Source organism: Callionymus lyra, chromosome 14 (assembly GCF_982586985.1).
Source record: "Callionymus lyra chromosome 14, fCalLyr1.hap1.1, whole genome shotgun sequence".
Taxonomy (NCBI): Eukaryota; Metazoa; Chordata; class Actinopteri; order Syngnathiformes; family Callionymidae; genus Callionymus; species Callionymus lyra.
This window is the reverse complement of record NC_141831.1, coordinates 2,655,490-2,681,886: the sequence shown is the minus strand read 5'-3', so window position 1 is coordinate 2,681,886 and position 26,397 is coordinate 2,655,490. Positions and strand designations below refer to the sequence as shown.

At 41.2% G+C, this 26,397-nt stretch overlaps 1 protein-coding gene across 1 annotated transcript in view; it reads left to right on the top strand.

Moving 5' to 3' along the window:
* The window catches only part of ttc3 (tetratricopeptide repeat domain 3), a 47,002-nt gene extending 20,831 nt beyond the window's left edge, over positions 1–26,171 (top strand). Inside the window, exons 12-48 of the mRNA XM_087808063.1 lie at positions 19–113; positions 343–405; positions 662–716; positions 1,112–1,274; positions 1,373–1,391; positions 2,003–2,162; positions 2,228–2,267; positions 2,361–2,437; positions 3,952–4,098; positions 4,165–4,245; positions 5,964–6,073; positions 6,137–6,263; positions 7,944–8,066; positions 8,129–8,227; positions 8,294–8,386; positions 8,455–8,519; positions 12,079–12,209; positions 16,187–16,507; positions 16,573–16,842; positions 16,905–16,942; positions 17,003–17,059; positions 17,972–18,042; positions 18,104–18,262; positions 18,330–18,627; positions 18,692–18,757; positions 22,865–23,014; positions 23,087–23,226; positions 23,294–23,362; positions 23,417–23,513; positions 23,579–23,682; positions 23,745–23,829; positions 23,953–24,054; positions 24,322–24,500; positions 24,625–24,739; positions 25,648–25,737; positions 25,814–25,906; positions 25,972–26,171. Coding sequence (XP_087664189.1) covers positions 19–113; positions 343–405; positions 662–716; positions 1,112–1,274; positions 1,373–1,391; positions 2,003–2,162; positions 2,228–2,267; positions 2,361–2,437; positions 3,952–4,098; positions 4,165–4,245; positions 5,964–6,073; positions 6,137–6,263; positions 7,944–8,066; positions 8,129–8,227; positions 8,294–8,386; positions 8,455–8,519; positions 12,079–12,209; positions 16,187–16,507; positions 16,573–16,842; positions 16,905–16,942; positions 17,003–17,059; positions 17,972–18,042; positions 18,104–18,262; positions 18,330–18,627; positions 18,692–18,757; positions 22,865–23,014; positions 23,087–23,226; positions 23,294–23,362; positions 23,417–23,513; positions 23,579–23,682; positions 23,745–23,829; positions 23,953–24,054; positions 24,322–24,500; positions 24,625–24,739; positions 25,648–25,737; positions 25,814–25,906; positions 25,972–26,082 — 4,263 coding nt within the window. The 3' untranslated portion in view covers positions 26,083–26,171. The remainder of the gene's footprint in view (positions 1–18; positions 114–342; positions 406–661; positions 717–1,111; positions 1,275–1,372; positions 1,392–2,002; positions 2,163–2,227; positions 2,268–2,360; positions 2,438–3,951; positions 4,099–4,164; positions 4,246–5,963; positions 6,074–6,136; positions 6,264–7,943; positions 8,067–8,128; positions 8,228–8,293; positions 8,387–8,454; positions 8,520–12,078; positions 12,210–16,186; positions 16,508–16,572; positions 16,843–16,904; positions 16,943–17,002; positions 17,060–17,971; positions 18,043–18,103; positions 18,263–18,329; positions 18,628–18,691; positions 18,758–22,864; positions 23,015–23,086; positions 23,227–23,293; positions 23,363–23,416; positions 23,514–23,578; positions 23,683–23,744; positions 23,830–23,952; positions 24,055–24,321; positions 24,501–24,624; positions 24,740–25,647; positions 25,738–25,813; positions 25,907–25,971) is intronic.
* The last annotated feature ends 226 nt before the right edge of the window (positions 26,172–26,397 follow it).

Here is a 26,397-nt window from a genome sequence, read left to right as displayed (position 1 = left end):
ATTAGATTTTCTCTGCAGCTCGCTGAAGTCCTGAGGAAACAAGGAAACGAGTCCTTCAAGGCGCATAAATACGACCAGGCCATAATGTTCTACTCTGAAGCCGTCAAGTATGAGTACGTTCTCACGTCGCCTCTAGAAGAACTCTGGGTTCTCTGAATGTTCCTGGACGGTGGGAGGAAACCAGAGGTTAAATTGAGAATTGTCTGTGTGTGTGTGTGCGACGGGTGTCCCTCGCCTCTCGCCCGAGGTAGCTGGGATAGACTTCTGCGAGTGATGGAAAAAGAATGAATGAATGAAAGCTTGACCTCCTCGTGTCACTCACCCGTGTGTCTTCACCTCCAGCGTCCAGAATCACGCCATCTATGGAAACCGATCGCTCTGCTACCTCCGTCAAGAAAAGTACGAGTAAGTGTTCGAGAGAAAGAGTAACGACACCGTCCTCGCGAGACACGATTCTCCTTCGTTCCTCACACATCTGGTGGCTTTAGAATTAGCTCGAGGTCAAAGGTTAGACCTTGACGTCTGTGTTTCTTTCGTGTTCTTGTCGATTAAAGCCTCAATGTTGTGAAGCCAGAACAGTTCCGTCCGTCTCTGCCGCGCATAGATGTGTTTTGATGGTTTGATTCTGTGACTTTGAACTCGCCGACCTTTTGTTTTCTAGAAACGCGGCGATCGACGGAAAGCGAGCCGTTCTTCTGAAGCCGGACTGGGCGAAGGTAAAGCTTCATTTTTAAATATCCGTACGGTAACTCTTCCACCTTCATCTTCCTCCCATCGCACGCGTCTAAAGTCAACTGTTCTGTGGTCACATCTTTTAAAACACACTTTTATTTCAATGTTTTTCTGAGCTGTTCGTTTTAACACGTTTAGTTTTCGCACCATCAGAAAGAAACGTCGTCACAAACCACAAGAACTGATAATATCAGGTCTTCATGTAATGAGCTGTTTGTCCTTAAATACTTTTCCTTTTTATTTATTTTTTAAAAGCGATCTTTAGTTACAACATATCTCTTTCAACTTTTCTTTTACTTTTTTAAAACCTGTGTCTTGTAAGGCGTCAAATGATGTGTAGTTGTGTGTGTGTGTGTCGCTCACCTGTGTCGTCCTTCAGGGCCATTATCGATTCTGTGAAGCTCTGCACCAGTGGGGTCAGTTGAACTGGGCCTTCGAGGCCAACATACTGGCCACACGCCTGTGCAGAGGTGACGCCGAGGGTCTCAAGGACCTGCAGAGTCAACTGGATAAATTTCTCAAGGTCACGAATGAACGCAACGGTAAAATGATTTTATGAATCGACTGTTACAGATATTACCTGATGCTCATGTGTGTGTGAGTGTTGTGGCTAAAATCGATGTCTGGTCTTCTTCTCCAGGCTGTCAGCTGCTGCATGGGTAGGTTTCTCTTTACGTATTATTATTATATAACGTATCATCTCGTGAAACAAACGCTTCATGATGGATGTGAAGCTGCAATAGATCGACTACATCAGTGCCGTTAGAATATTAAATTGTTTGATTTATTTATCCATTGATTTCATCGAATCATTCTTTTCAAATAATTGAATTCAATCATTTCTATATTGAAAGTTTTTTTGGGAACGAATCAGTATTTCTAGTGTGTTTTTAAAATTATAAATATAATGGTGTCTCCAGACATTACCAACAGAGCTACTGGATCAAACTTTCAGCCAATCAAAAATTTTTTTTTTTAACTGGAAATATTACATGAAAACGTGTTTTAAATTGTAATTTTGTAAATCAATTATTTAAAAAAAACGAACAAATGTAACCTTTTTAAATATAGATATAATTTGTTTAAATGAATCATTAAAAGTATTTTAGCAAAATTAGCTTTTTTAAAATTTATAAATATTCAAATTTCCAACATTTAAAAAATATTGAAGTATTCTGATGGCATCGATGTACTTTTCGTTCAATATCTTCTTTGTACCCATGAGGCGTGTTTTATGGAGTCTGATCAACGCTGTTGAAAATGTCTGCAGGTTAAAATTGGAGACGTTTTTCCAGTATTTTAGTCCTTCACCCCGATATCCTCTGACCAAGACTCAGACTAAGACTCAGACTAAGACTCAGACTAAGACTCAGGCCAGGAGTCAGACCAAGACTCAGGCCAAGAGTCAGTCCAGGACCCTGCAGAGTAAGGTGAGAGACTCGCACTCCGCCGTCCTCGTCCCGCTGACGTAACCATGGTCACGTTTGATTGACAGATATTGGCTGCTATGAAAGAAACGGAGGCACAACAACCTGGTGAGAAAATCTTTTCTCTTCACAAAACTGTCATAAAACTGTCATAAAACTGTCATAACACTGTAGACGTGACGATTAACTTTGACTCTGCAGTAAAAGAAAAAGTCTTGACTGCGAAGAACGCGATGAAAACGAAGAATTCAAAGAGCAAAGCGTCCGACAACGTTCAGGTTTGTTCATTCGTTGATGATCCTTTTCCCTTGAATCTGGTGACTCGACTCATTTGAGTCATTTGACTCGATGAGTCACAACATTTCATGACCGTTTTGATTGACACACACTTGATTCAAGTACCGTGTTTTACGGACTTTAAGTGGCAGTTTTTTCCATAGTGTGTCCGGGGGTGAGATTATACTCTGGAGCGACTTATGTGTGAAATTATGAACACATTATTAGCGGTATATCATTTCACATGTTATTCTCACACTAAACCACCAGAGGGCGCTCTAGGCCTGTGTTGATCATTTCCACGTAGAAGAGGAAGCATCTTCTACCTCCGGAGTTAGTTAGTTGTTTAAAAGTGACACGAGGATGAAGAGTTATTTGGAGTTACACGGATGGTTTGGTAAACTAGTTAGTTATTGATGCTATAGTTCTCTGAATAACTCTTCATATGTTATGTTAACATACCAGGTTCTCACTTCATGTAACGTAACATTATTCTGTTGTTGCCTCTAGTTTTATTTTAATCGTCTTTCAAGATCACATGTCTGTTCTTGGATTTTATCAAATCAATTTCCCCCAAAAATGCGACTTATACTCCAGTGCGACTTATATATGTTTTTTCCTTCTTTATTATGCATGTTATGTCTGGAGATACTTGTACTCCGGAGACACTTATAGTCCGGAGAATACGGTACATCTTTTAGTGCTCCCTGAAATGGGCGGAGCTAATGACAAAGAAAACTGTCCATTGGTCGATTTCTTTCTAACTGGTGTCCCGAAATTGCAGTGTCAATAAAGTTGTAATTGTATTCAAATTACCGGAATAAAATGTTAAAAATCAAAGGTCAACAGACAAAAATGCTAAAACTGACAAGAACCGTGTGAGGTTGGTGTCAGAAATATCATGTGACTCGTGAAGGGTTCAATTATATCTCCTTGTTTCACGTATTCATGTTTATCAATTAACGTTGACAATATTAGCTTTTAACTCAGAATTAAAACGTATTCTTATATTTTATCTTTTTAAACGTATTATTCCCAAAAATCCAAGGTTCAAGAGTTGAAGTCTATAGTATCTGAGCCTCAACTTTGAACCTTCGCGTGCGGCTCTGATACAAATCATAGAGGCCTCTGTATCTATAGATGTATATATATGATGTGTTTTAAGGAGTAGTTGTCGAGCCAGGACTCCTTCCCTGTTGAGATAAGAACTGGCTCGGCTCGTCAAAATGTCAAAACCCAGAAGTCGTGTTCAGTCACCCAGGTCAAGGGTCACGGAGGGTGAAGACTGAAGATTCAGTGTCGAGGTCGGTGAGAAAATATACCAAGTATTGCACAGAAGTCATTAGAGAGGAAGGTTTTTAGTTCTCTTCACGAGTGTGATCGAAACCCACCTTGATCCACCCCTAGATCCATGTATTGATCGGTCCTGAAGCATTGATCTTGGATGAGCTGCTAGAAAGTTCCAGCTTCTTGACTGTGTGTGTGTGTGTGTGTGTGTGTGTGTGTGTTCTAACAGGGAGCTGCTCCGAGTAAAGCGAGTCAGTCTAAGGAGTTCCAGCATCTGGTCCAGGAGGCTTGTTCTGCGCTGACGGAGCCCCGGAGTCATCTGGCCGTGCAACACTTCAGCCAGGCGCTCGCCATCCTGGACACCACGACTCCCAAGGTAACGCCGTCGTGAGTCTGCCGCGAGCCTGACCCGAAAAAATGTTCTTGCGACCGTGACTTCCAGAAACTTGGACTTTCCCCCCTGGATGTGAAGCTTCTGTGGTTCGGTCGAGCTTCTGCTCTGACGGACGTCGGCCAGTCCAAGGTAACGTCGCGGCTCGGAACAAACTGGGAGCATCTGGTTGTAGATCTGAAGCTGTTCCTTTAACAACGTCGTTCTGGTGTCAAACTCTTGAAGTTACCAGGAAGATCAAGAGTGACACGACAAGAGTCCAATGCTGTGTCTCAAATCACAGACTTGTGTACTCAAAGTTAGTATTTTTAGTGCGCAAGTGCGTCTCAATTCTTAGTATGTGAAATGTAGTGCGTCATGAGCCAGCAGTATGAGGATAAACACGTCTTCACTGCTGATAGCAGCTTAAATATCTCGCGAATATTTCGATAATCATATTTTTTCTTTATTTCTTTTTCCAAACTTGCAAAACGTGCTGCCAGCAGGTGTCGCTAGTGTTCCTACAGCTGGTTGAAACCATCTTTAAATAGTAGTAGAAGAAGAAGCTGTCGCGTCATTTCCTGTTAGTGTGTCTCAAATCCAACTCTGCTGCTACACACTATCTGTGGAGAATTAGTTACTAGTTAGTACGTACACTATCCTGATGATACTAACTTCTAGTACACTAAGAGAAGTATGTTTGAGACATACTATCTGTGGAGGATTAGTTACTAGTTAGTACGTACACTATCCTGATGATACTAACTTCTAGTACACTAAGAGAAGTATGTTTGAGACATACTATCTGTGGAGGATTAGTTACTAGTTAGTACGTACACTATCCTGATGATACTAACTTCTAGTATACTAAGAGAAGTACGTTTGAGACATACTATCTGGAGGATTAGTTGCTAGTTAGTACGTACACTATCCTGATGATACTAACTTCTAGTATACTAAGAGAAGTATGTTTGAGACATACTATCTGTGGAGGATTAGTTACTAGTTAGTACGTACACTATCCTGATGATACTAACTTCTAGTATACTAAGAGAAGTATGTTTGAGACATACTATCTGGAGGATTAGTTACTAGTTAGTACGTACACTATCCTGATGATACTAACTTCTAGTATACTAAGAGAAGTATGTTTGAGACATACTATCTGGAGGATTAGTTACTAGTTAGTACGTACACTATCCTGATGCATACTAACTTCTAGTATACTAAGAGAAGTATGTTTGAGACATACTATCTGTAGAGGATTAGTTACTAGTTAGTACGTACACTATCCTGATGATACTAACTTCTAGTATACTAAGAGAAGTATGTTTGAGACATACTATCTGTGGAGGATTAGTTACTAGTTAGTACGTACACTATCCTGATGATACTAACTTCTAGTATACTAAGAGAAGTATGTTTGAGACATACTATCTGTGGAGGATTAGTTACTAGTTAGTACGTATACTATCCTGATGCATACTAACTTCTAGTATACTAAGAGAAGTATGATTGAGACATACTATCTGTGGAGGATTAGTTACTAGTTAGTACGTACACTATCCTGATGATACTAACTTCTAGTATACTAAGAGAAGTATGATTGAGACATACTATCTGTGGAGGATTAGTTACTAGTTAGTACGTACACTATCCTGATGATACTAACTTCTAGTACACTAAGAGACACAGCATTAGTCTCGTTCTGTAAACGGCCGTCTACGGTTCAGTTAAACATCTCAGCCACTAGATGGAGCCAGAGAGTCCATTTGTAATGTTACGTGTTGCTTCTTTAAAGCCTTTAATCATCGACCAGAGCCTAGAACAGTTAGTTTTGAAGACTCCTCTCGTTCTTCTTTCCTCCAAAGGAACTGGCAGAAGCTCACAAACTGCTGGAGAAAGTCGTCGCACATCAGGACAAAACCTTTCAGTCGCTGGTTTGTTATGGATTCGGGAGGATTTACCTGAAGGAGAACAGGTGAGTGTTTTTTTGACCGATGGTCGTCTTCGTTGCCATCGTTTCAACGTATCTTTCCCTCAGATTCGCCGACGCCCTGATCAAATTTCAAGATTCCATGACGATCGCCGACGACAACACGACTCCAGCCAAACTCACGTGGCCTCTGATCAAAGAGGTCGTGAGGGAGTCTGAGCCGGACTTTCTCAAGGTCGCATATTCTTCATTGAAACTATCTTCATATTGACTTTCTCAAGGTCACATATTCTTCATTGAAACTATCTTCATATTGACTTTCTCAAGGTCACATTCTGCTTCATCGAAACTATCTTCATATTGACTTTCTCAAGGTCACTTTCTGCTTCATCGAAACTATCTTCATATTGACTTTCTCAAGGTCACTTTCTGCTTCATCGAAACTATCTTCATATTGACTTTCTCAAGGTCACATTCTGCTTCATCGAAACTATCTTTATATTGACTTTCTCAAGGTCACATTCTGCTTCATCGAAACTATCTTCATATTGACTTTCTCAAGGTCACATTCTGCTTCATCGAAACTATCTTCTTATTGACTTTCTCAAGGTCACATTCTGCTTCATCGAAACTATCTTCATATTGACTTTCTCAAGGTCACATTCTGCTTCATCGAAACTATCTTCATATTGACTTTCTCAAGGTCGCATTCTGCTTCATCGAAACTATCTTCTTATTGACTTTCTCAAGGTCACTTTCTGCTTCATCGAAACTATCTTCATATTGACTTTCTCAAGGTCACTTTCTGCTTCATCGAAACTATCTTCTTATTGACTTTCTCAAGGTCACTTTCTGCTTCATCGAAACTATCTTCTTATTGACTTTCTCAAGGTCGCATTCTGCTTCATCGAAACTATCTTCATATTGACTTTCTCAAGGTCACTTTCTGCTTCATCGAAACTATCTTCTTATTGACTTTCTCAAGGTCACTTTCTGCTTCATCGAAACTATCTTCATATTGACTTTCTCAAGGTCACTTTCTGCTTCATCGAAACTATCTTCATATTGACTTTCTCAAGGTCACTTTCTGCTACATCGAAACTATCTTCATATTGACTTTCTCAAGGTCACTTTCTGCTTCATTGAAACTATCTTCATATTGACTTTCTCAAGGTCACTTTCTGCTTCATTGAAACTATCTTCATATTGACTTTCTCAAGGTCACATTCTGCTTCATTGAAACTATCTTCATATTGACTTTCTCAAGGTCACTTTCTGCTTCATCGAAACTATCTTCATATTGACTTTCTCAAGGTCACTTTCTGCTTCATTGAAACTATCTTCATATTGACTTTCTCAAGGTCACTTTCTGCTTCATCGAAACTATCCTCATATTGACTTGTTTTTGTCCAGGATTTCTTCATGATATTGTTATGAGTTAGTGTTTGTCGAGTATAAAATAAATATTTAATTATTAAAAAGTTATGACTACATTACAATTCCCCTAATGTCAGATTAAAAAGGGAAATAAATGCAACTGTAGTTTTGACTACATTCAAGAGTTTAATACGTATAGAGAATCAAACATAATGAACTTGTTTAGTTGTATTTTAAAATATGTAAAGTAGTTCACACTTTCACTGAAATGACATTTGGTCAAATCATGGTTTTGAGTGATTTAAAGCTGGATCTTCACTGTACAAGCTTTGACTCGTGTTGAGGATCCTCAGCTTGGCTTCAATCACTGCCTCCTGACATCTGGGCTCTGAAGGCCTCTTTGGCACGATGTTGTCATGAACCGGTTCCGTGAAGCTCGTGAATCAAAACTGAAAGCAAAGCAGTTCTTTGAAGTCGTCTCAGTCGCAGGGATCTCTTCGTTCTGTTTACGTTTTGTTCTCTGGACTCTCAACGACAGAAGATGCTGAGCGACGCTATAGAACTGTGCAGGTTTCCTCCGGCGCCGGACGCACTGTGTCGACTGGGGCCCGGTTTGTGTCCTTTAAAGCCTGCCATTTACATCAGCGACCCAGATTTTAAGGTGAGAAACATCCGTGTCGTCTTGAAAATCATATCTCAACGTGTGCTTTATTGCTTTTGCAGGGATTTATTCAGATATTTTGCAGCCAGAGATGTGTCATCGAGTATCACATCGCCTGCTGGAAGACGCTCAGAACCTCTTTTAATGACAAGATTGAAAAGGTTGATTTTCACACCTTTCTATTCAACATATGTTTTTATTTTTTAACCGTCTTGTTTGTGTCGCAGGAATTTTTACACGACCCTTGTTTAACCCCGGAATGTGCTGGAAGAATTTATAGTATTAAGATATTTGATTCGACAGGACAGCTGAAGAGTAACGTGAGTCCATCACATGGTTGTTAAAGATTTTAATTCACTAACAAAAATATGTTTTTTTATCTTTCAAGCCTGAAACAACTTTTTCTAAACCAGCGAAGACAAAAAGACCTAAAGTCAATCAAAAATGTATAAGGTGAGATTTTTTTGTGTTACAATAACACACTGTAGTCTATACCCTTCAGGTCAAAGGTTGTGTTACAATAACACACTGTAGTTTATACCCTTCAGGTCAAAGGTTGTGTTACAATAACACACTGTAGTTTATACCCTTCAGGTCAAAGGTTGTGTTACAATAACGCACTGTAGTTTATACCCTTCAGGTCAAAGGTTGTGTTACAATAACACACTGTAGTTTATACCCTTCAGGTCAAAGGTTGTGTTACAATAACACACTGTAGTTTATACCCTTCAGGTCAAAGGTTGTGTTACAATAACACACTGTAGTTTATACCCTTCAGGTCAAAGGTTGTGTTACAATAACACACTGTAGTTTATACCCTTCAGGTCAAAGGTTGTGTTACAATAACGCACTGTAGTTTATACCCTTCAGGTCAAAGGTTGTGTTACAATAACGCACTGTAGTTTATACCCTTCAGGTCAAAGGTTGTGTTACAATAACGCACTGTAGTTTATACCCTTCAGGTCAAAGGTTGTGTTACAATAACGCACTGTAGTTTATACCCTTCAGGTCAAAGGTTGTGTTACAATAACGCACTGTAGTTTATACCCTTCAGGCCAAAGGTTGTGTTACAATAACGCACTGTAGTTTATACCCTTCAGGTCAAAGGTTGTGTTACAATAACGCACTGTAGTTTATACCCTTCAGGTCAAAGGTTGTGTTACAATAACACACTGTAGTTTATACCCTTCAGGTCAAAGGTTGTGTTACAATAACACACTGTAGTTTATACCCTTCAGGTCAAAGGTTGTGTTACAATAACACACTGTAGTTTATACCCTTCAGGTCAAAGGTTGTGTTACAATAACACACTGTAGTTTATACCCTTCAGGTCAAAGCTTGTGTTACAATAACACACTGTAGTTTATACCCTTCAGGTCAAAGGTTGTGTTACAATAACACACTGTAGTTTATACCCTTCAGGTCAAAGCTTGTGTTACAATAACACACTGTAGTTTATACCCTTCAGGTCAAAGGTTGTGTTACAATAACACACTGTAGTTTATACCCTTCAGGTCAAAGGTTGTGTTACAATAACACACTGTAGTTTATGCCCTTCAGGTCAAAGGTTGTGTTACAATAACACACTGTAGTTTATACCCTTCAGGTCAAAGGTTGTGTTACAATAACACACTGTAGTTTATACCCTTCAGGTCAAAGCTTGTGTTACAATAACACACTGTAGTTTATACCCTTCAGGTCAAAGGTTGTGTTACAATAACACACTGTAGTTTATACCCTTCAGGTCAAAGGTTGTGTTACAATAACACACTGTAGTTTATACCCTTCAGGTCAAAGGTTGTGTTACAATAACACGCTGTAGTTTATACCCTTCAGGTCAAAGGTTGTGTTACAATAACACGCTGTAGTTTATACCCTTCAGGTCAAAGGTTGTGTTACAATAACACGCTGTAGTTTATACCCTTCAGGTCAAAGGTTGTGTTACAATAACACACTGTAGTTTATACCCTTCAGGTCAAAGGTTGTGTTACAATAACACACTGTAGTTTATACCCTTCAGGTCAAAGGTTGTGTTACAATAACACACTGTAGTTTATACCCTTCAGGTCAAAGGTTGTGTTACAATAACACACTGTAGTTTATACCCTTCAGGTCAAAGGTTGTGTTACAATAACACACTGTAGTTTATACCCTTCAGGTCAAAGGTTGTGTTACAATAACACACTGTAGTTTATACCCTTCAGGTCAAAGGTTGTGTTACAATAACACACTGTAGTTTATGCCCTTCAGGTCAAAGGTTGTGTTACAATAACACACTGTAGTTTATACCCTTCAGGTCAAAGGTTGTGTTACAATAACACACTGTAGTTTATACCCTTCAGGTCAAAGGTTGTGTTTCAATAACACACTGTAGTTTATACCCTTCAGGTCAAAGGTTGTGTTACAATGACACACTGTAGTTTATACCCTTCAGGTCAAAGGTTGTGTTACAATAACACACTGTAGTTTATACCCTTCAGGTCAAAGGTTGTGTTACAATAACACACTGTAGTTTATACCCTTCAGGTCAAAGGTTGTGTTACAATAACACACTGTAGTTTATACCCTTCAGGTCAAAGGTTGTGTTACAATAACACACTGTAGTTTATACCCTTCAGGTCAAAGGTTGTGTTACAATAACACACTGTAGTTTATACCCTTCAGGTCAAAGGTTGTGTTACAATAACACACTGTAGTTTATACCCTTCAGGTCAAAGGTTGTGTTACAATAACACACTGTAGTTTATACCCTTCAGGTCAAAGGTTGTGTTACAATAACACACTGTAGTTTATACCCTTCAGGTCAAAGGTTGTGTTACAATAACACACTGTAGTTTATACCCTTCAGGGCAAAGGTTGTGTTACAATAACACACTGTAGTTTATACCCTTCAGGTCAAAGGTTGTGTTACAATAACACACTGTAGTTTATACCCTTCAGGTCAAAGGTTGTGTTACAATAACACACTGTAGTTTATACCCTTCAGGTCAAAGGTTGTGTTACAATAACACACTGTAGTTTATACCCTTCAGGTCAAAGGTTGTGTTACAATAACACACTGTAGTTTATGCCCTTCAGGTCAAAGGTTGTGTTACAATAACACACTGTAGTTTATACCCTTCAGGTCAAAGGTTGTGTTACAATAACACACTGTAGTTTATACCCTTCAGGTCAAAGGTTGTGTTACAATAACACACTGTAGTTTATACCCTTCAGGTCAAAGGTTGTGTTTCAATAACACACTGTAGTTTATACCCTTCAGGTCAAAGGTTGTGTTCACACCTTAGAGTCCAGATCCAGAGACGTCTTCCTCTCACATGAAGCAGACGATACCGGCTTTAATGCAATAATAATACTTTTATTAACAGGCTTTAATTCAACACTTTTCCCATCAGTTCACTCAAAAAACGAACCTGTAAACTAGTGGAACATGTTTGTCTGTGAATATAATGCTCACATTAAACCGGTTCTTAATGATGTGATTAAATGGTTTGTTGTTTTAGCTTTTTATTTCCCCTTTATTTATTCAGTTCAATCAAAGCTAATGGTTCCTCAGTGTTGAGGAATTTCTCGACTCAATCGATGGACGACAACAGGAGCTCCTTCTGCGCCACAGAGAGTAACAGATGTTTATGAACCTTGTTCTCCAGATCAGCAGCAACGACCTCTTCCTTTTCCTATTGTTGATCCTAAACATTCACTTTCATTTATTTCACTCTCAAGTGTGGGTTTATGTAGAAATGAAACTAAAAACAAAACGAGAGTTAAAATATTTGAACTTGGCAATTCACTTAATTACTAACCGTAAGTTTGAAAAAGGCTATAAAATATATTTATTCTACATGTTTATTCTACATATTTATTCTACATGTGTACAGACATACATGGATATTAAATAATAAAAGTATACTCGTGTGTGTGTGTATATATATATATATATTATATATATATAATTAGTGCATGAAAACTGGGGGGACAGTTGCTGATGTCTCGGGTTTGTTTTTTATTTCAGCTTAAAGAAGTTGAAATCCAAAGAGCAGCGCAAACTCAAAAGGAAACAAAAAAATCATTTTAGTGAAGCGAAGTCCGAAGATGGAGACGAGCAGGAGGACCAGACGGCAGCAGCTGAGGCTCAACAAGAAGGTAGAACTCTTTAACTAACATTCACTCGGACCCGTCTTTAACCAACATTAACTCGGACTCGTCTTTAACTAACATTCACTCGGACTCGTCTTTAACTAACGTTCACTCGGACCCGTCTTTAACTAACATTCACTCGGACTCGTCTTTAACTAACATTCACTCAGACTCGTCTTTAACTAACGTTAACTCGGACTCGTCTTTAACTAACATTCACTCGGACTCGTCTTTAACTAACGTTAACTCGGACTCGTCTTTAACTAACATTCACTCGGACTCGTCTTTAACTAGCATTCACTCGGACCCGTCTTTAACTAACATTCACTCGGACCCGTCTTTAACTAACATTCACTCGGACTCGTCTTTAACTAACATTCACTCGGACTCGTCTTTAACTAACATTCACTCGGACTCGTCTTTAACTAACATTCACTCGGACTCGTCTTTAACTAGCATTCACTCGGACCCGTCTTTAACTAACATTCACTCGGACCCGTCTTTAACTAACATTCACTCGGACTCGTCTTTAACTAACATTCACTCTGACTCGTCTTTAACTAACATTCACTCGGACTCGTCTTTAACTAACATTCACTCGGACCCGTCTTTAACTAACATTCACTCGGACTCGTCTTTAACTAACATTCACTCGGACTCGTCTTTAACTAACATTCACTCGGACTCGTCTTTAACTAACATTCACTCGGACTCGTCTTTAACTAACATTCACTCGGACTCGTCTTTAACTAACATTCACTCGGACTCGTCTTTAACTAACATTCACTCGGACTCGTCTTTAACTAACATTCACTCGGACCCGTCTTTAACTAACATTCACTCGGACTCGTCTTTAACTAACATTCACTCGGACTCGTCTTTAACTAACATTCACTCGGACTCGTCTTTAACTAACATTCACTCGGACTCGTCTTTAACTAACATTCACTCTGACTCATCTTTAACTAACATTCACTCGGACTCATCTTTAACTAACATTCACTCGGACTCGTCTTTAACTAACATTCACTCGGACTCGTCTTTAACTAACATTCACTCGGACTCGTCTTTAACTAACATTCACTCGGACTCGTCTTTAACCAGCATTAACTCGGACTCGTCTTTAACTAACGTTAACTCGGACTCGTCTTTAACTAACGTTAACTCGGACTCGTCTTTAACTAACGTTAACTCGGACTCGTCTTTAACTAACGTTAACTCGGACTCGTCTTTAACTAGCATTAACTCGGACTCGTCTTTAACTTACATTAACTCGGACTCGTCTTTAACTAACATTCACTCGGACCCGTCTTTAACTAACATTCACTCGGACTCGTCTTTAACTAGCATTAACTCGGACTCGTCTTTAACTAGCATTAACTCGGACTCGTCTTTAACTAACATTCACTCGGACTCGTCTTTAACTAACATTCACTCGGACTCGTCTTTAACTAACATTCACTCGGACTCGTCTTTAACTAACATTCACTCGGACTCGTCTTTAACTAACATTAACTCGGACTCGTCTTTAACTAACATTAACTCGGACTCGTCTTTAACTAACATTAACTCGGACTCGTTTTAAACTAACATTAACTCGGACTCGTCTTTAACTAACATTCACTCGGACTCGTCTTTAACTAACATTCACTCGGACTCGTCTTTAACTAACATTAACTCGGACTCGTCTTTAACTAACATTCACTCGGACTCGTCTTTAACTAACATTCACTCGGACTCGTCTTTAACTAACATTAACTCGGACCCGTCTTTAACTAACATTAACTCGGACCCGTCTTTAACTAACATTAACTCGGACTCGTCTTTAACTAACATTCACTCGGACTCGTCTTTAACTAACATTCACTCGGACTCGTCTTTAACTAACATTCACTCGGACTCGTCTTTAACTAACATTCACTCGGACTCGTCTTTAACTAACATTCACTCGGACTCGTCTTTAACTAACATTAACTCGGACTCGTCTTTAACTAACATTAACTCGGACTCGTCTTTAACTAACATTAACTCGGACTCGTCTTTAACTAACAGTAACTCGGACTCGTCTTTAACTAACATTCACTCGGACTCGTCTTTAACTAACATTCACTCGGACTCGTCTTTAACTAACATTCACTCGGACTCGTCTTTAACTAACATTCACTCGGACTCGTCTTTAACTAACATTCACTCGGACTCGTCTTTAACTAACATTCACTCGGACTCGTCTTTAACTAACATTCACTCGGACTCGTCTTTAACTAACATTCACTCGGACTCGTCTTTAACTAACATTAACTCGGACTCGTCTTTAACTAACATTAACTCGGACTCGTTTTAAACTAACATTAACTCGGACTCGTCTTTAACTAACATTCACTCGGACTCGTCTTTAACTAACATTCACTCGGACTCGTCTTTAACTAACATTAACTCGGACTCGTCTTTAACTAACATTCACTCGGACTCGTCTTTAACTAACATTAACTCGGACTCGTCTTTAACTAACATTAACTCGGACTCGTCTTTAACTAACAGTAACTCGGACTCGTCTTTAACTAGCATTAACTCGGACTCGTCTTTAACTAACATTCACTCGGACTCGTCTTTAACTAACATTCACTCGGACTCGTCTTTAACTAACATTAACTCGGACTCGTCTTTAACTAACATTCACTCGGACTCGTCTTTAACTAACATTCACTCGGACTCGTCTTTAACTAACATTCACTCGGACTCGTCTTTAACTAACATTCACTCGGACTCGTCTTTAACTAACATTAACTCGGACTCGTCTTTAACTAACATTAACTCGGACTCGTCTTTAACTAACATTAACTCGGACTCGTTTTAAACTAACATTAACTCGGACTCGTCTTTAACTAACATTCACTCGGACTCGTCTTTAACTAACATTCACTCGGACTCGTCTTTAACTAACATTAACTCGGACTCGTCTTTAACTAACATTCACTCGGACTCGTCTTTAACTAACATTCACTCGGACTCGTCTTTAACTAACATTAACTCGGACCCGTCTTTAACTAACATTAACTCGGACCCGTCTTTAACTAACATTAACTCGGACTCGTCTTTAACTAACATTCACTCGGACTCGTCTTTAACTAACATTCACTCGGACTCGTCTTTAACTAACATTCACTCGGACTCGTCTTTAACTAACATTCACTCGGACTCGTCTTTAACTAACATTAACTCGGACTCGTCTTTAACTAACATTAACTCGGACTCGTCTTTAACTAACATTAACTCGGACTCGTCTTTAACTAACATTAACTCGGACTCGTCTTTAACTAACATTAACTCGGACTCGTCTTTAACTAACATTCACTCGGACTCGTCTTTAACTAACATTCACTCGGACTCGTCTTTAACTAACATTCACTCGGACTCGTCTTTAACTAACATTCACTCGGACTCGTCTTTAACTAACATTCACTCGGACTCGTCTTTAACTAACATTCACTCGGACTCGTCTTTAACTAACATTCACTCGGACTCGTCTTTAACTAACATTAACTCGGACTCGTCTTTAACTAACATTAACTCGGACCCGTCTTTAACTAACATTAACTCGGACCCGTCTTTAACTAACATTAACTCGGACTCGTCTTTAACTAACATTAACTCGGACCCGTCTTTAACTAACATTAACTCGGACTCGTCTTTAACCAACATTAACTCGGACTCGTCTTTAACTAACGTTAACTCGGACTCGTCTTTAACTAACGTTAACTCGGACTCGTCTTTAACTAACGTTAACTCGGACTCGTCTTTAACTAACGTCAACTCGGACTCGTCTTTAACTAACATTAACTTGGACTCGTCTTTAACTAACATTAACTCGGACTCGTCTTTAACTAACATTAACTCGGACTCGTCTTTAACTAACATTAACTTGGACTCGTCTTTAACTAACTCGTCTTTTCTCAAATCCATCTTCGTTTGTTTCTCCTCTGAAGCTGTGGTGGTTTTCAAAGACGGAGTTCTGCGTCAGATCAGCCAGAAGCTGAGCCTCCTGAGGGAAGAGAAGGCTCTGTCCGTGGCCACCGTCACCGGCTGCCTGAAGCCCTGGCTGGAGCTGGACTGGACTCGGGGGAACCTCCTGGCCCGGCGGCTGCTGGACTGGCAGCAGGGGAACATCAACACACTAGGAGGCGTCGTGGAGCTGCTGCTGGAGCGACGCAACCGCGTCTGGGCCCGGATCTTCGTGCACATCCTGTCCGGCTGCGAGGGCGTCGGTCCCGAGCTGAGCGACTGGGCCTCGCACCTGGACCAAGCGGGTCAGAACCTCCGTCGAGATGGACGCACCTCGAGCTGATTCCTCATGACCTTCTGCTTGTTCCAGGGCTGAACGCTGCCAGAACCTTCGTGGAGTTCAACGCCGAGCACCTGGAGAAGCTGGACCTGGCCTGTCCGCTCACGTTTGGACCTTTTCAAGACGTCATGCTGAGACATTTGGTCTCGGGCTCGGATCTGTTCAACGGCCTGACCGTGACTCAGTACCTCAAGGAGGCTCCGCCCAGCGACATGAGACTCTTCATCTGGACTCTAGACGAGCACAAGGATAACTATGTCGCGTGTCACAATATACTGGACGATTATTTTGATATGATGGGTGAGTTTGAAGACGTTTTTCTCTCCTGCTCGTGTCCTTCAAACGTCGTCTCTGCTCCACAGAAGGTCATTGTGCCGTGTTAAAGAAACCCACTGAAAATGTGAGTCATTTCTCACTTTAAAGTCTGTGGAAACTTTCTAACGTCGGATCATTTTTGCAGAATTCTCCGGCGAAGACTAAGAGTCGAGCTCGTAAAAAGAAACGTAAAGAACCGAAGGTATGAGTTCGTCCATGACGACTGAACTGTTGGGACGTTGATCAGATGCAGGACCAGCAAAAATACGTCGTTTCAAAAATCCAAAGGTCATGTCGTTCAGTTTTCAGTCTTTAATCGTCTCTTGAACTTGGACTTGAGGAGGTTCTCGCGTTGTTTTCCAACTGATCACAGATTCAAAGGATGTTGTTTCGTGTCTGTTTGGACGAAGATGAAGATGAAGACGAAAACCCATTACATTAAAATGAACAAACATTTGTGTCTATACAAACAACAGATTTAGTCCCAACCCTTGACATGAGGTCGGAAAATGAAGTTTGAATTTAAGTGAACGAACACTTTAAGAGAAAAAGTTTTTAAAATAAAGTTTAGTTCTAAGCTTAGTTCTTTGGATCAAATACTAATGCGATGGTGAAAATAAAAACCAGGCTTAGTCCGGACACTGAGATCTGCCTCTAGACTCGCGTTAACTCGGGTGACTTTTATAAATAAATATAAGCCTGATATTGATGAGCTAAATTTATTGATTTTATTTAGAGAAATGTATGAATTTTTGGACTCGCTCGACCTAGAATCAGCTGATGTTTATAAAATATATTATCGATCGTGTTGATCTGTCAAACTGGTCCAGAAAAAGGGCCGAGACGGTGCAGGTTTTTGTTCCAACCAGTCAAGCAGACATGAGTTAACCAATCAGGTCTGAAGACAGTAACCAATCAGGTGTCGGCTTAAGCAAGCAACACCTGACTGACACCTGATTGGTTACTGTCTTCAGACCTGATTGGTTCAACTAAATGTGCTCGACCGGTTGGATCCAAAACCTGCACCGTCTCGGCTCTTTTCTGGACCAGAGACCTGTGATCTAAAGTCTGGATGAAGTGAAACTGACTCGCTCGCGTCTGCTTCGTCTCGCAGGAGCTTTTTGATTGGGAGGTGAGGAGTAACACGCCCCCCGAGGAGTGGGACCCCAGCTTTTACGAACCTTTGTAAGTCCCAACGCGCTTGTTTAAAAAATGCACGTGTTCTTATCTTCTCGTCTCCCGTCAGTCTACCCGTCGCTCCGGACGGACCCTTCACTGTTCCCAGTCACCTTCGCGATCGAGTGCAAGACTTCGAGAACCAGTACAACGACCATCAGTCCAGAACCGACTCCGACCAGATCCTGGAGGTGGACCACGACACCAGCACCAGAGAGAATCTGTACGAGTGAGTCTCAGCCGCGCCTCGTCCGCTTGTCGATGGATCGAAGTTGAAAACCTCTTTTCTTCGGCAGCTACTTTGAGCAGGTCCTGATGCAACATGGTCCACAGTCACCGGACTCTCCTCTCCTCCTGGACCAGCTGAGGATCTTCCCTAACATCCAGGAGACCGGCAGCCTGGAGGCCTTCCTGCTCCAGTCGCCTCGCTTCGTCCGGGTCGGAGACCGCATCGGTCTGTCTTCGCAGGCCGTGATCATGCAGGAGAAGCCGGAGCATCATCACGACCTTCACGACCATCTCAGCGCCGCCGTTCACCACGACCTCGACCTCGACCTTGACCGCGCACCCGTCGAGAACCACAAGGAGATCCAGGTAGAAATCCACACCGACGAGCGTTGATTGACGGGCGATGATCTGACCCATGATTTCCTCTCAGACGTCTCCGGAGAACCAGAGGAGCGTCGCCGTGAACACGGAACCTCATCCCACGGAGTCTGCTCATGTGGGTTTGGGTTTAGTGACGTCAAGTACTCGACACATGTTGAAAAAATGTTGTTTCAGCATTTTATATTTAGTGGTTTATTTATGTGTTGAACACGTAAATAATTGTGTGTAATTCTTGTGTAATTTAAAGAAGCTACTGAGACTCACTGGTGACGAGATCTCAGAACAAACTACTGTCCATCATGATGATGACATCATCCTCTGAACGCTGTCATCAGTGAGCAGATGCAGCACGAATGCTCCTCCCATGATGCAACACTAATAGACTCAGGGACTCATTCGTTCTCTCCCTCTTTGTTTGATGATCTACTGACTCCTTCAAGAAACATCTGTGTTTGATGATCTAGTGACTCCTTCAAGAAACATCTGTGTTTGATGATCTAGTGACTCCTTCAAGAAACATCTCTGTGTTTGATGATCTACTGACTCCTTCAAGAAACATCTGTGTTTGATGATCTACTGACTCCTTCAAGAAACATCTGTGATTGATGATCTACTGACTCCTTCAAGAAACATCTGTTTGATGATCTACTGACTCCTTCAAGAAACATCTGTTTGATGATCTAGTGACTCCTTCAAGAAACATCTGTGTTTGATGATCTACTGACTCCTTCAAGAAACATCTATGTTTGATGATCTACTGACTCCTTCAAGAAACATCTGTGTTTGATGATCTACTGACTCCTTCAAGAAACATCTGTGTTTGATGATCTACTGACTCCTTCAAGAAACATCTGTGTTTGATGATCTACTGACTCCTTCAAGAAACATCTGTTTGATGATCTAGTGACTCCTTCAAGAAACATCTGTGTTTGATGATCTAGTGACTCCTTCAAGAAACATCTCTGTTTTTGATGATCTAGTGACTCCTTCAAGAAACATCTCTGTGTTTGATGATCTACTGACTCCTTCAAGAAACATCTGTGTTTGATGATCTACTGACTCCTTCAAGAAACATCTGTGTTTGATCTACTGACTCCTTCAAGAAACATCTGTGTTTGATGATCTACTGACTCCTTCAAGAAACATCTGTGTTTGATGATCTACTGACTCCTTCAAGAAACATCTGTGTTTGATGATCTACTGACTCCTTCAAGAAACATCTGTGTTTGATGATCTACTGACTCCTTTAAGAAACATCTGTGTTTGATGATCTACTGACTCCTTCAAGAAACATCTGTGTTTGATGATCTACTGACTCCTTCAAGAAACATCTCTGTGTTTGATGATCTACTGACTCCTACAAGAAACATCTGTGTTTGATGATCTACTGACTCCTTCAAGAAACATCTGTGTTTGATGATCTACTGACTCCTTCAAGAAACATCTGTGTTTGATGATCTACTGACTCCTTCAAGAAACATCTGTGTTTGATGATCTACTGACTCCTTCAAGAAACATCTGTGTTTGATGATCTACTGACTCCTTCAAGAAACATCTGTGTTTGATGATCTACTGACTCTTTCAAGAAACATCTGTGTTTGATGATCTACTGACTCCTTCAAGAAACATCTGTGTTTGATGATCTACTGACTCCTTCAAGAAACATCTGTGTTTGATCTACTGACTCCTTCAAGAAACATCTCTGTTTGATGATCTACTGACTCCTTCAAGAAACATCTGTGTTTGATGATCTACTGACTCCTTCAAGATACATCTGTGTTTGATGATCTACTGACTCCTTCAAGAAACATCTGTGTTTGATGATCTACTGACTCCTTCAAGAAACATCTGTGTTTGATGATCTACTGACTCCTTCAAGAAACATCTGTGTTTGATGATCTACTGACTCCTTCAAGAAACATCTGTGTTTGATGATCTACTGACTCCTTCAAGAAACATCTGTGTTTGATCTACTGACTCCTTCAAGAAACATCTGTGTTTGATGATCTACTGACTCCTTCAAGAAACATCTGTGTTTGATGATCTACTGACTCTTTCAAGAAACATCTGTGTTTGATGATCTACTGACTCCTTCAAGAAACATCTGTGTTTGATGATCTACTGACTCCTTCAAGAAACATCTGTGTTTGATGATCTACTGACTCCTTCAAGAAACATCTGTGTTTGATGATCTACTGACTCCTTCAAGAAACATCTGTGTTTGATGGTCTACTGACTCCTTCAAGAAACATCTCTGTGTTTGATGATCTACTGACTCCTTCAAGAAACATCTATGTTTGATGATCCACTGACTCCTTTAAGAAACATGTGTGTTTGATGATCTACTGACTCCTTCAAGAAACATCTATGTTTGATGATCCACTGACTCCTTTAAGAAACATGTGTGTTTGATGATCTACTGACTCCTTCAAGAAACATCTATGTTTGATGATCCACTGACTCCTTTAAGAAACATCTGTGTTTGATGATCTACTGACTCCTTTAAGAAACATGTGTGTTTGATGATCTACTGACTCCTTTAAGAAACATGTGTGTTTGATGATCTACTGACTCCTTCAAGAAACATCTGTGTTTGATGATCTACTGACTCCTTCAAGAAACATCTGTGTTTGATGATCTACTGACTCCTTCAAGAAACATCTGTGTTTGATGATCTACTGACTCCTTTAAGAAACATCTGTGTTTGATCTACTGACTCCTTCAAGAAACATCTGTGTTTGATGATCTACTGACTCCTTCAAGAAACATCTGTGTTTGATGATCTACTGACTCCTTCAAGAAACATCTGTGTTTGATAATCTACTGACTCCTTCAAGAAACATCTGTGTTTGATGATCTACTGACTCCTTCAAGAAACATCTCTGTGTTTGATGATCTACTGACTCCTTCAAGAAACATCTATGTTTGATGATCCACTGACTCCTTCAAGAAACATCTGTGTTTGATGATCTACTGACTCCTTTAAGAAAAATGTGTGTTTGATGATCTACTGACTCCTTCAAGAAACATCTGTGTTTGATGATCTACTGACTCCTTCAAGAAACATCTGTGTTTGATGATCTACTGACTCCTTCAAGAAACATCTGTGTTTGATGATCTACTGACTCCTTCAAGAAACATCTGTGTTTGATGATCTACTGACTCCTTCAAGAAACATCTGTGTTTGATGATCTACTGACTCCTTCAAGAAACATCTGTGTTTGATGATCTACTGACTCCTTCAAGAAACATCTGTGTTTGATGATCTACTGACTCCTTCAAGAAACATCTGTGTTTGATGATCTACTGACTCCTTCAAGAAACATCTGTGTTTGATGATCTACTGACTCCTTCAAGAAACATCTATGTTTGATGATCTACTGACTCCTTCAAGAAACATCTGTGTTTGATGATCTACTGACTCCTTCAAGAAACATCTGTGTTTGATGATCTACTGACTCCTTCAAGAAACATCTGTGTTTGATGATCTACTGACTCCTTCAAGAAACATCTATGTTTGATGATCTACTGACTCCTTCAAGAAACATCTGTGTTTGATGATCTACTGACTCCTTCAAGAAACATCTATGTTTGATGATCCACTGACTCCTTTAAGAAACATGTGTGTTTGATGATCTACTGACTCCTTTAAGAAACATCTGTGTTTGATGATCTACTGACTCCTTCAAGAAACATCTGTGTTTGATGATCTACTGACTCCTTCAAGAAACATCTTAACACACTTTGATTTGAGCTTTTCCTTGATTCTCTGAGACTCTTGTGTTTGTCTCAGTTTTATCTTGATCTTTTAAGTATATATTTTATCGAGTATTGTTTTGATTGTTTAAGCGCTTTGTGACCCTGGTCTGGAAAAGATCTATAAATACAAGTAACTTACTATTAGATGATTTAATTCTGAGTTTGGAAGAAGAAGTGAAAAGATGATTCTGTTCTATGTTGATCTTTGTGTCCTTTGTATTTGTTATTTATTATTTGATCTTTGTTCTTAATCTTTTGACTTATATTGTGTCATCTTGCTCTTTGTTTTTATTGCACTTTGTTCTTGTTTCATGAATCTATCGTCAGTGTTGCTGGAATAACAATTTCCCGAAGGAGACCTTCAGATGGATCACTAGAGTTTTATCAATATATCTATTTTTGTAACGACAAATTCAACGTTGAACGTTCACTCCCGGGTGTAACGACACGGTTGTGCCTGCAGGGGGAGATGAACAAGAAGGAGAAGGGTCACTGGAAGATCCAGCAGCTGCTCCACAAACTGTCGGGTCACTGCGAACAAGCCGACCTTCAGCACCAGATGATCCTCGAGGGCCTCCAGGACGACATCAAGGACCTCAACACCAGCGTGCAGGTCAGTCCACAGTCGAGTCTTGATGCTTGGTTCTCCTCCCCTGCTGATGCGCCGCTTGGCTGTTTTCTTCAGATGACCAACAAGGATCTGAGGTCGTTCCAGCAGAAGTTGGAGGACGAAGTGAAAAACGACCAGAAGGAGAAGAAGTCCAACCAGGAGCTGCTGAAGTCCCTCAAGCAGGAGATCTCGGACGTGGCCGAGAACAACAGGAGGTACGTCCGCGAGGAAAGATCTTCTCTGATCTGGACGACGTTTCAACGAATCCTCTGGTTTTTACAGTTTGACGAAGATGATCAAAGACACTCAAGGCCACTATGAAGAGAAGCTCAGCGACTCCCTGGACCTGAGGTGAGTCACGACCGACACGAGTCTGGATCCTGCTTCACTCTCGATGTTCTCCAGTAAGCAGATGGCGACGGAGAAGATGATGCTGGAGGAGGAGATCCGAGCCCTCAAGGTCACGATCAACAATGCTAAGCTAAGATCCCGCAGCGCTCAGGTACCAAAGATCAACCCAGAAGAGTCGTGAGGAGCTTCAGCTTCATTCTGTCGTTCCTTCTTCAGATCTCGGTGGTGGACACCTACAAAGATCTGGGTCTGTTCGGACTCTGCAAACAACTGGCCGAGTTCAAAGGGTTCCTCAGCAAACTGGAGGAGAGATTCAGAAGGTCAGGACCGGTTTGATCTCTGTTTGAACATCGTTCTTCAACGTGTCCTCTCGTGTCCTCAGAGCTCCTTCACATCAGCTGGACCTGAACATGAGGAGCTGGAGGCAGAACATCCAGGAGGTGGAGCAGAGGATCGCAGCAGCCACGGTGAACACACTCATGTCCACCTTTATTGTGGTTCCTTTGACCTTGAGACGCCTCATGATGAGAGCTGAGACGTCTTCAGGAGACTGTGGTGAGAACTTCCTGACGCTCAGTGTCGTGTCACAGAAGCTGTACCAGGAGCAGATGGAGCAGGTGAACCTCGGCGTCAACGTCAGCGACTTGATCCCAGACCTGAAGAACATCCAGGCGTCGAGAGCTCAACCTCTGGTGAGACCCGGACCTTCACTCGGACCTTCACTCTGTGTCCCTCTCTTTTCTCTTTTCTTTTCTCTTGTTATTGACTACAAGTCTCTAATAAAACTCTAGAGGCTTTAGTTCTAGTTTTGTCATTTGTTGACATCATTTATACAACTTTTACACTTCAAGATGTTTTTTCTAACCATAAAATAACGGTTAAAGCTGATTTAAAAGCATTATTGTAACGTATCAATGTGGCCCCTGACGTCAGTCTAAAGTAGACGCTCCGTTCCACAGATGTCTGCTCCGGCTCCAGAGTTCACTCCTCTCCCTTCGTCCTCCGACTCCATCGCGATCCGACCCAAACCTGCGGCGACTCCGCCCAGACCTCCGGTCAGACCCGCGGAGCCTCCGCAGACCACCGTCCTGGAGAAGGCCATGGAGTGGCTGAGCAGCATCTTCCCGGACTACTCCAGGTACTCCTGGTCTTGTCGGGCACTCATTGATTCTATTGGTTTAGATTCTTTTGGTGATTCCTGTGATGGCGTCACGGTAAGATAAGGTAAAACTTTATTGATCACGTGACTCTCTGCTCCTCAGGGCGGAGCTGCTGCAGTTCGAGCGACAGCTGCGCTCGTCCACCGGGGGCAGAGTGAGCAACATGAAGCTGACGGAGGTGAAGGAACGAATGACTCAGTTGATCTTAGATCATCAGGTAAATACACGCGATATTCAACTGTATTGATGTTTATCTTTCAAATGTCATTATAGTTACTTTATGGGTTTTAATACTTGATTGAATGAAATAATTTAAAATGTTATTTTTACAATTAACATTAAAATATTCACACGTTTACGTTTGTAACTCCTGTGAGATCCCGGCGATGACTGAGGACGAGAGGATACAGTGAGTCCAGCAGCTTCTGAAGCTGATGTTTGGACATATTTTGTTTTTTAAACAAACGAAAGCAGTTACGACTGAGGACGAGAGGATACAGTGAGTCCAGCAGCTTTTAAAGCTGATGTTTGGATATATTTTGTTTTTTAAACAAATGATAGCAGTAATGACTGAGGACGAGAGGATACAGTGAGTCCAGCAGCTTTTGAAGCTGATGTTTGGATATATTTTGTTTTTTAAACAAATGATAGCAGTAATGACTGAGGACGAGAGGATACAGTGAGTCCAGCAGCTTTTAAAGCTGATGTTTGGACATATTTTGGTTTGAAAACAAATGAAAGCAGTTACGACTGAGGACGAGAGGATACAGTGAGTGAAGCAGCTTTTGAAGCTGATGTTTGGACATATTTTGGTTTGAAAACAAATGAAAGCAGTTACGACTGAGGACGAGAGGATACAGTGAGTGAAGCAGCTTTTGAAGCTGATGTTTGGACATATTTTGGTTTGAAAACAAATGAAAGCAGTGACGACTGAGGACGAGAGGATACAGTGAGTCCAGCAGCTTCTGAAGCTGATGTTCGTCAAGTCATGTGGTCTGTAAATACTACAACTGTATAACACTGTATCACTATATATGGTGTCGTTGATACATATTCTAGACGATACACACTCCTGCTACTGACCACTGCGAAGTCTTCAGTTCACAAAATGTCTGTGATCCTCAGGAGAAGCAGCCTAAGGCGGTCAATTCCCAGGCGTCGCTCAAGGGTCCGGCGCCGGTCTGGCAGAAGCCCAAACCTTCCAAACTGAAAGCCGTGAGTCGAGATGTTGTGAGATGTTGTGTAGTTCCTCCTGTTGTGCGTCCGGACGCTGAGTTGTCGTCGCCCTCAGATCAACCCTGAGGACGCCTGCGTCATCTGTCACGAGGAGATGACGGCGAGCGACAGCACGACGCTGGCCTGCAGACACACCTTCCACTCCGAGGTCAGTCCTGATTGACAGCAGCAGTCTGAGGGTGGTCGTAATGTTTGGGTCACATGTCTCCTCAGTGCATCATGATCTGGCTGAAGGAGCAGAGCACCTGTCCCACCTGCAGGGCGCACAGCATCTCCCCGGAAGAGTTCCCCGCTCTGACCGCCAGGAGGCGCCAAATCCCCTGAAACATTTTATTCTCTTTTAAACCCACGTGTCAGAGTCACGTGTTCTAATCATTTAATGTTTTAAAATACAGAAGAAAACTTTCTCTTCATCTCGTCGTTCTTCGCTCAGAGACTCGTGAACGTCTGGATCAGGAAGTGATCACATGACTCTGAAGTTAAACTCCCCAGAGAGTGATGATGTCATCAGTCACATGACTCCGACATGTTTGTGTTACTATAACAACTTTATTGACTCTACACACTCGCGCACACACATGTGAGTGAAGCAGCTGCTGATTGGACCACGAGTTACAACATCAACCAATGGGACGCTGT